Consider the following 10,167-nt stretch of genomic DNA (forward strand, 5'->3'; position numbering starts at 1 on the left):
TAGTTCAAAAAGTAAAAATATGTGATCTAGGATATATTTCACTTAACATGTCAAGATAAACTACCATACAAGGTTATAACAAGCATACTACAACATAAAATTTGTAATTGAACTATTTTGATAAATAAACAAAAGATGGGGAAAAAGATGTCATTTACGGTTTTTACAAGGATCAAAAGGTCAAAACAGCTAAAATAAGACTTTTTATAAATATTATGCTTTTTAAAGGACTAAAAATGTAAATTTTAGCCTAACGGGCTAAAATTTGGGCTTTTCGGCTATTTAGGCCCAAATATGCGAAAAATCAAATTTAAGGGGGTTGAAATGGAAAGTTTTCTCAAAATAGGGGCTATAAACGTAAATGAACCTATTTCATGGATTAAAATGGCCTTATTTATCAAAAGGGACTAAAAATGCAAAGACTTTGAATTTTGGTTAAAATTGTAAAAATTGCGAAAAGTGTGGATTTAAATGCAAATATTTTAACTAAGGGGATGAAACTGTCCAAAATAAAATTTTGGGTAAAAACATTATTTAGTTAAGTGTTTAGGTCCAAAATGTCAAGAAAAATAGTTCAAGGACCTAATATGTCATTTTTCATAAAAAGGGCTAAAAATTTGCCAACTTTACCAAAATAAGCGGGCTGAATTGGTCAAACTAATACTTTTGGTCAATTATGTTAATAATAAAATAATTGGGTCAAAATATACAAAACTTTATAACTTATAGGTTTAAATAGAAAAATATCTATTTTTATAAATCTATGAATCATTATAAAACAATTTGGTGATTTTTACGACATATCGATTAAATAACTTCGCAACACTAATACTATACAAAACAAGTAAACATTCTAATTATTGGGCTTGAAAGATTCTAATCATTCTTATTGGGCCTTCGTGACCCATTAACATGACTTTCGTGCCTAACATAAATAATAAATGTTTATTGGGCCTCCTGTGACCCAATTACATGCTTAAGAGACCCTCAATGGTTTTTACATACTATTGGGCCTCTGTGGCCCATTAGCATTGCTAGTAAGGTCCAAATAAATCATATGCGAAATAGGTCAACGCGTCCTTCGTATACTCGACAACCTTAAATAACATACGTGATTAGTACGACCTCGTGGTCCTCTTCTCCTCGTCTGTTAGGCTTACCTTCTATTCATGTAAACAAAAAAAATCAAGTCGATAATCAAGGTTAATCATATTCATTTGGATTAAGTGAGTAATAACGGGCGACACCAATAAGTGTTGGTGGTAGTCCGTAGTTATAATCAAAGTCTCCTGGAGGGAGAGCGAGAGTTTGTGTATAGATCTATATGGGGGTGACTCCGCAACACGTAAGTTGTTCGCTATAGTTAGACTCAGCCAGTCTAGGGTGATAAAATCTTAAGATCAATTCCGGCGTTCACTAGAATGCCAAGACATACGAAATAGTCATTATCATGCATGGTTATAATGACTCACATAGAGATCCAATACCATCTAAGTAATCAGGGGAAATCATATTCATTCGTTGTGGCGATACAATAATACAGAACGATCATACTATTTTATCGGAAAACATCAGGTTTTCTGGGGAAATCAACATTATTCACTTGTACGTTCAATAACTATAATGCAAAACTTCTCATTTATACACGTTTTGAAATCATTCACGTATATACCTATGGATCATCACACTTTTTGTATAAACAAGTGCCGTTTCAGAAAATATCTGATTTTCGAGGTTTTATAAACTACACAAAACATTTTCATATCAAACCTGCTTATGAACTCACCAACATTCTATATGTTGACGTTTTCAAAATAACTTGTATTCTCAGGTAACAGATAAGCTGAAGAACAATACCAAGTCTGTTAGGATGTTATGTTTTGAAAACTCTCAAACAATTTATGCTATGGATATGTAATATTTAAACAATGTACTTGACATGAACAAGGTCAGTTGTAATGTATTAATGCATGGTTATGTTTATGTTATGTTTCATGTATATTCATTGTGATGATATTTCAATGTAAGTCACGCGAGCCCTCGGACGTTTCCGCCGTCTGGTTCGTGGGTGTGACAGTTTGATGGGAATCAGGATCCGATAACAGCGATGAGATGGATTCTAACATTGAGGGATGCTTCTACACCTGTTCTTGTCCGGAGCATCTGATGGTACGGTTCACATTAAACCAGCTTCGCTTGGGAGCGGAGGACTGGTGGAAGTTTGTGACATCTGATTTCTCTACTGCAGAGCTTACCGCGGTGACTTGCGAGAGGTTCACCTCTATGTTTCAAGACGAGTACATTCCTCAGGTGGAGAGGGAACGGCTGGCCCATGAGTTCTTGTCCCTTAAGCAGGGGCTGAGTCTATGACTATGATCACGCGGATGTTTCATGAGAGGGTGTTGTTTTGCCTTGAGCACGTCTCTACCGAGCATATATATGAGCTGATATCTGAGCATACTGGGGAGATATATTCGTGAGTTCATGACAAAATCGACACACCGAACATTTGCCAAGCTCCAGGAAAATGCTCGGAAGAGGGAGATTGAGCTAGAGACTCGAACCGGGCAGGAGGCAGAGTCTCAGAGGAGAGATAGCGGCTGACACAGTCTCAGTCGGCGGCCAAGTGGGAAAAGCCCTCGGATTCAAGATCGGGAGGCTAAAAGGGCCGTACTTGTGGGAAGTGCAGAAAGAGTCACGAGGGAGTCTGTCAAGTAGGTCCTTGCTACAAGTGTGGCAAGGAGAGGCACATAGCCAAGGATTGCCCCAAAGGGTTCACAATATGTTTTCACTATAACCAGACCGCCCATCGGAATGCTGAATGCCCGCAGCTGTTATAGGGGTCAACGCAGGGATCTGCACCTGCTGCTATTCGAACTACTGAGAGTCGACCAGTGAAGGCCGAGGCACCAAAGGCTTGCGGGAGAGCCTTTCAGTTGACCGCGGAAGAGGTCTGCACAGCACCCGACGTTGTGGCTGCTATGTGATCTTTTGCTTATTCTTTTGCTTATATATGATGCTTATTTATGATATGTTTAGGTACTTTTCTTGTGAATTCTGTACCTGCTTTGGTGTTCTTTGACTCGGGCGCGAGTCGATCTTTCGTATCTTTAGCATTTAGTCGCCACATCAGTATGCGACGAGAGGCGTTGAGTTGGCCTCTGATAGTCTCTATAGTCGCTAAGCATGCAGTGTTTGCGACTAATGTGATTCGGGGATGTGTTCTCAAGATTTTCGAAGTTGAGTTTCCGATAGATCTGGTACCTATCAAGATGGGAGATGTATGTGTTATTGTGGGCATGGATTGGCTGAGTCGATTCGGAGCTATGATCAATTGTGAGCGTCAGTTGGTGACGATATGAGACCCCAATGGGGAGTGCTTACTATATATGGAGAGGGTACCAGATCTGGCTCATCATTTTGTTTGGCTGCCAGAGCGAGACAGAGCTTGCAGCAGGGTTGCATGGTTTTTCTGGCGTATATGTCGGATACGCGGGATATTGCAGAGAGACCGCGTGTTATCGCTGTGGTTCCGGTGGTTAACGAGTTTTCGGACGTATTCCCCGAGGAGTTACCGGGTGTGCCTCCCAAGAGGCAGGTAGAGTTTCACATTGATTTGCTTCCACAGGGGACACCTATCGCCTTGCACCGCCAAACATGCTGGAGTTATTCTCGCAACTTCAGGAGCTGTTAGGAAAGGGATTTATCCAGCCGAGTAGCTCACCGTGGGGAGCGCCAATCCTTTTTGTTAAGAAGAAGGATGGTTCACATCGGATGTGCATTGATTATCGAGAGTTGAACAAATTGACGGTCAAGAATCGTTATCTATTGTCGAGGATCGATGATCTGTTCGATCAATTTTAGGTAGCATCTTGGTTCTCCAAGATTGATTTGAGGTTTGGTTATCATCAGATAAGAGTTCATGAGGAAGATATTCCGAAGACAACATTTAGGACTTGCTATGGGCATTACGAGTTTGTGGTGATGGCTTTCGGGCTCACCAATGCACCAGTAGCGTTCATGGATCTCATGAACCGGGTATACATGCCTATGTTGGATCGTTCGGTGATCGTGTTCATTGATGATATTTTGGTGTATACATGGTCTAGAGAGCAGCATGAGGAGCATTTGGGAGAGGTTCTTGGAGTATTATGATCGGAGAGGCTTTATGCCAAATTCTCCAAGTGTGAGTTCTGGTTACGAGAGATCCATTTCTTGGGATACCCCGTTAATCAAAATGGGATTTTGGTCGACCCGGCCAAGATTGAGGCGGTTATAAGTTGGGAGGTGCCGAGGTCCCCCACTGAGATCAGGAGTTTTCTAGGGTTATCCGGCTACTACCGAAGGTTTATCAGAGATTTCTCCAAGATTGATGTTCCTCTCACCAAGTTGACCCGGAAGGGTGTTGCTTTTGTTTGGGGTCCCGATGAACAGACCTCGTTTGAGACTCTTCGCCAAAGGTTGTGCGAAGCTCCAGTGTTAGCTCTTCCTGAGGGAATGGAGGACTTCGTGGTTTACTTTGATGCATCTATATCGGGGTTAGGTGCAGTGCTTATGCAGAGGGGGCACGTGATAGCATATGCATCGAGGCAGCTGAAGCGTTACGAGACGAGATATCCCACCCACGAGTTAGAGTTGGGGGCAGTGGTGTTCGTCCTCAAGATCTGGCATCATTACTTGTACGGGGTTCGGTGTACCATCTACACGGACCACAAGAGCTTGAAGTATCTGATGGATCAGCCTAACTTGAATATGCGCCAGAGGAGATGGCCGGACGTGGTAAAAGATTATGATTGTGAGATTCTGTATCACCCGGGCAAGGCTAACGTGGTGACTGATTCCCTGAGTCGCAATGCGGAGAGTGCCCCGATTCGAGATATATGAATGAGGATGATAGTGATGACTCCGGTATTGGATACCATTCAAGAGGCCCAGTCAGAGGTCATGAGACCGAAGAACCGCAAGAAGGAGTGGGTGGTCGGCCACGTATCCGAATTTGTAACGGATAGTCGGGGGCTTATGACCTTTCGAGCTTGGATTTTGGTACTTTATATGGGCGGAGCTCGTAGCACTCTGATGGAGGAGGCGCATAGGTCGAGTTTTTTGATCCATCTCGGAGCCACTAGGATGTTTTTGGATTTGAAAAGAGACTACGAGTGGCCATGTATGAAGAGGGATGTAACGTGGGTAGTAGAGAGATGCCTAACCTGCCGTCGGGTCAAGGCAGAGCACTAGTGTCCTCATGGTCCATTGCAGCCTTTGGAGATTCCCCAGTGGAAGTGGGAGCAGATCTCGATGGACTTTATCACCAAATTGCCGAGGACGGCTCGTGGAGTTGACGCGATATGGGTGATTGTGGATCGGTTGACGAAGAGTGCTCACTTCCTTGCTATGAGTGAGAGCTCTTCTGCGGAGAAGCTGGTAGAGATTTATGTGTGAGAGGTGGTAGCTCGGCATGGAGTGCTGACGTCTATAGTTTCAGATCGGGATGTGCATTTTACTTCCAGATTCTGGAAGAAGTTCCATGAGGAGTTGGGAATGCGATTGCATTTTAGTACCGCCTACCACCCACACACAGACATACTGAATGAATGGATGATTCAGACACTCGAGGACATGCTTCGGGCATGCGTTATGAATTTCGGTGGGAGTTAGGATTCATACCAACCTTTGGCTGAGTTTTACTATAACAACAACCAATACTCGAGCATCGGTATGCCTCCCTTTGAGCTTGTTTATGGGAGGAGGTACCGTACTCCCATCTGCTGGGGAGAGGTGGGGTATAGAGTTATGGGTTGCACCGAGATAGTGTTGAAGACAATCGAGCAGATTTAGTAGGTTCGACAGAGGTTGCAAATGGCCCAGAGCCGTCAAAAGAGTTACGCAGGCAGATAGCGATCCGAGCTTGAGTTCCAGGTCGGATATTTTGTGCTTCTGAAAGTTTCCCCATGGAAAGGAGTAATTCGGTTTAGGAAGCGGGGCAAGTTGGGGCCTCGATATATTGGACCTTTCAGGGTAATTTCCAGGTAAGCAAGGTAGCATATCAGTTGGAGCTACCTAAGGAGTTGAGCCAGATCCATAGGACCTTCCACGTGTCCCAGTTGCGGAAGTAGGGGTGTGAATGGTTCGGTTTGGTTCGGTTATAGATCAAAACCGAACCATAACCATTAGAATCGGTTAATGTTTTTTAGTAGCCATTGGTTATGGTTAGTAATGGTTATGGTTAATGGTTTTAGTCACTTAATGGATTTTAGTTAATGGTTAATATCGGTTAACCATTACAATAAAAAATGATTCAAAAACTAAAAATGAATTGATATAAAAGTGAAAAAAAAAAAGAAAACAAACCACACTGCTATAAAACTAAAAACTGAAGAAAATAAGAAAGTGTGTTGCTATAAAAAGCAAAAACAAAATTCAAAAAAGCGATAATCATCACAAAACCAACATCTTACTTAAATGGTTACCAATCTCGAAATTCTCCAAATTCACGAGCAACTCTTCTAGTTGTAGGCCATGAATGGGAGTCTCTTGCAAGTATGGCGGTGTAGCACGTAGACAATCTTGTGTGCATATCAAAGCTTCAGCGGTGTTTGGTGTAAGAGAGCTTCTAAATTTGTCGATAACCCTACCTCCGGTACTAAACGCTGATTCACTTGCAACGGTAGAAATTGGCATTCCCAAAACATATTTTGCAATTTTAGAGAGTACAGGGTATTTACCCGAATTAAGTTTCCACCAACTTAATACATCAAAATCTCCCCCTTTGATTTCTTTTCCGTTGTATCGGCCAAATATATATCCAATTCTGTATTATTAACACCTTTCCCCCGATTTTCCAAATATTTTGCATAACCGTCATCCAAATCAAGATCTACAACACTACTAAACGATGTAGTAGTAGAAGATGAAGAACAGGTTGTATTTTTCTCATTATCTTTATCTTCAATCTTCTTGTAGTGAGTAAATAACTCTCTTAAAGTTTCTAGCACTCGGTGATTAACTTTATTGACTTTCTCATTATCACCACCATAAATAAGCCCCAAACAATAATCAAGAAAAAACATCTTGTTTCGCGGATCTAAGACTAATGCAACATGCAACAAAAAGTTCATGTTGTCCAAGTTGTCCCAATATTTATCATATTTGGCTTTCATTGACAATGCCATTTTTTCTTTTTCTCATCTGTGTTTAGACACATACTTGATATGGCCGCATGCATTGTGACAAGCTCCCCAACAAACAAATTTGAAGTCACGTACTTATTACCGAACACTTTTTTTGTAACATTGCAGAAAATCTTCAAGAACTCCATAAAATGCCTATTGAAAACATATAATTAACATAAAATCTTGGTAAATATATGATTGCAATGTATAGAAAATTATATGTAGTAATCACTTAAACCAATATATGTAAAGCATGTTTTAAAAAAAATTCTAACATCACAGTGTGCTTAAAGGCCATTGTTAACGCCTAAACAAACCAATATATGCAAGTCACTTGCCATGTAGGAAAACTTATATGTGGTAATCACTTATTTCAAGTGGACTATTTAATATCACAAATACCATCCTAGATGCTTAAATGAACACACACGAATACTTAATAAATAGTAAATACTGCAAGGACTATCACAACAAAGGGTTTTGTTTTATGATAGTTTCAAAAATTATGTGTTGTCCATTTTTGTTAGCAAGTGATTAGAATTAATTTGAATGAAAAAAGTAATATATATATATATATATATATATATATATATATATATATATATATATATATATTCAAGTACCTAGCTTTTTCCCAATCCTCTTCTTCGGGAGCCCCTAAAGCTCGATCATTCTTCTTTCTCTTTCGAGTACTCTTCTCATTATCATCATCATCTTCATTTAATTCACTATAAAAGTAAGAGCTATAGTTGATGTCAATCTCTTGAAGCCTATTAGAAAAAACAAACAAACAAACATTAGCAAAATTTTAGAAAGAAAGTGAAGTTCACAATAACTGATTAATTAGTAAACTAATATAAAAATAATAAAATACCTATCAAATGCTTTTGAGTACTTCTCCGCTGTTTCCAACATTAAGAATGTTGAATTCCATCGTGTGTCTACATCAAGACATGGCTTACTTTTTGATTCAATTTTTTCAAACTCAACACACTCTTTGAAGCTCTCATACCTAGAAGGGGATGATCTCACATACTTAACCGCACTTCTAATCTTTGTAACTGTATCAAATTGCTCATCTAATCCATCTCTCACCACAAGGTTGATGATATGGGCACAACATCTTAAATGCAAATATTTGCAATCTAAGACAGAACGAGATCCCTTAAGCATAGATCTTAAATATTTGATTGCCCCATCGTTTGATGAAGCATTATCAACGATTATGGTTAAGACCCGATCTATGCCCCATTCTTGCAAACAACGATACACTAACTTCCTTATTGTCACCCCCTTATGGTTGGGTGTTTGACAAAAATTCAAAATTCTTTAATTCAATGTCTAATTTTCATCAACCCAACGGGCGGTAAGACACATGTAATTAAAATTTTGGACCGATGTCCATGTGTCGGTGGTAAGAGAAACTGTTTGGTTTTTTAGAAGTCTTTTAAGCTTCTTTTTCTCTTCTTCATATATCGATAAGCAATCTTTTGCCACATTCCACCTAGATGGAAATTTAAACATGGGATTAATTTCCCATACAAATTCCTTAAATCCCTCATCATCAACAATACTAAAAGGCCTATTATCTTTGATACACATTCTAGCTAGGAATTTCCTAGCCTTTTCTTGGTTGAAGTGATGAGAAGTTAAACTACCCCCAAATTCCCCCTTTATTGCAGGCTTGAAGTTTAATGTGGATTGTTTCTTCATATTTGTTTTTTTGTAAAGTGGAGATCGTTTGCATACATTCTTCAAATGATATGACATGGTACTCGTACCATTCTTTTTGCTACCCCCTGCCATTATAATTTTACAATAGGTGCATTCTACCTTAATTTTACTACCCTTAATGCGAGTAAAATGGTCCCACACGAAGGATCTCTTCGGACGATCACCCTTATTTTCGGTCTCATCGTTTACGTCATCCACATCATTCTCCGGTTCATTGTTTTCATCATCATCATCAATGATCAGATCTGGTTCATCCCTTAAATTTCTATTTGCGTTCTCTGTACTCGTTGCTTCCATCTATAATTTCTTGAAGATAACAAATAAATAAGACACATTGAGACGTTATTCAAATTATAAGCTAGTAGCCTAATATACAACTATATACAAGTGTATTATGACATTTACATTCAGTGATTCAACAAATTATTCAAAAAGCACTCAACACAATAACATTGGTTCTATAGAACACATTGGCATGATGGGATCCATATTATAATATTGACATTTATAAAACATGGAAGAAAGTGCAAGCATTAAAAGGAAACAATATGAAAACATCGACATATGTATTTTTTTTCTTTTTTTTTTCAACAAATATGAATAAGTTATCCCTCATACTCGTAATTTAAAAATTAAAATATAGATGTTAGCCTATATGCTTTTGGAGAAAATTAACACTGACGAAAATATACAAGATCCAATGCAATGTATTAAACTATTATTTTTCCATAAAGGAATTTCTAGAATCTTTGTTTTATGGGTAAAGGAATAGCCCCCACCACCACCAAGAATCAACGACTTGCGTTAAATTTAGGAAAATAACTATAATTTATAATACAAAAAGCTAATAAAAAACTAATCAAACAATAGATTGGAGAACATCATAAGTTTAAACAATGGTATATATCCAACAAATATCGGGACATGAGATTTGAGAGTACCTTCTGTATTGAGTGTGATAGCCGATTAAGCGAGAATCAAAAATATTATTCAAACATCCATATGTAACTGGGCATCAAAATCTTTTCGTTGTGGGATAGCCGATAATGAGGGAGAACCAGCGACAATATGATAGTGTTTGACTGTTTGTTGACTTGTTCCATTGTTGTGTGCTTAATATGCTAATTGCATATCATTCAAATATAAAGGCCTTAAATTCCTTTATTTCCTTATACAATAAGATAATTACCAATTATATAATATATAAAATAATTTTAAAATTTATATATCCTAATCAGTTCGGTTCGGTTATATATGGTTCGGT

General features: G+C 38.8%; 1 protein-coding gene across 1 annotated transcript; it reads right to left on the bottom strand.

The window, feature by feature from the left end:
• Positions 1-6,743: 6,743 nt before the first annotated feature.
• On the bottom strand, positions 6,744-9,200 carry LOC145096074 (zinc finger BED domain-containing protein RICESLEEPER 2-like). Its single transcript, XM_079033845.1, has 5 exons — positions 8,565-9,200; positions 8,044-8,462; positions 7,793-7,939; positions 7,204-7,322; positions 6,744-7,087 (listed from the first exon to the last, which is right to left on the bottom strand). The coding sequence occupies exons 1-5, from the start codon at positions 9,198-9,200 to the stop codon at positions 6,744-6,746; spliced, it is 1,665 nt and encodes a 554-aa protein (XP_078889971.1).
• Positions 9,201-10,167: the final 967 nt, after the last annotated feature.

This window comes from Lactuca serriola, chromosome 3, assembly GCF_051521515.1.
Source record: "Lactuca serriola cultivar US96UC23 chromosome 3, Lser_US96UC23_V15, whole genome shotgun sequence".
NCBI lineage: Eukaryota > Viridiplantae > Streptophyta > Magnoliopsida > Asterales > Asteraceae > Lactuca > Lactuca serriola.

What these genes read in the sequence shown, in the direction of transcription:
- LOC145096074 (XM_079033845.1), bottom strand. Translation starts at nt 9,200, where the DNA reads ATGGAAGCAACGAGTACAGAGAACGCAAATAGAAATTTAAGGGATGAA. An exon ending in CCACCGACACATGGACATCG is followed by an intron (nt 8,463 to 8,564) that starts GTCCAAAATTTT and finishes CCCAACCATAAG; the next exon opens with GGGGTGACAATAAGGAAGTT. An exon ending in GAGGATTGGGAAAAAGCTAG is followed by an intron (nt 7,323 to 7,792) that starts GTACTTGAATAT and finishes TGTTTTCAATAG; the next exon opens with GCATTTTATGGAGTTCTTGA.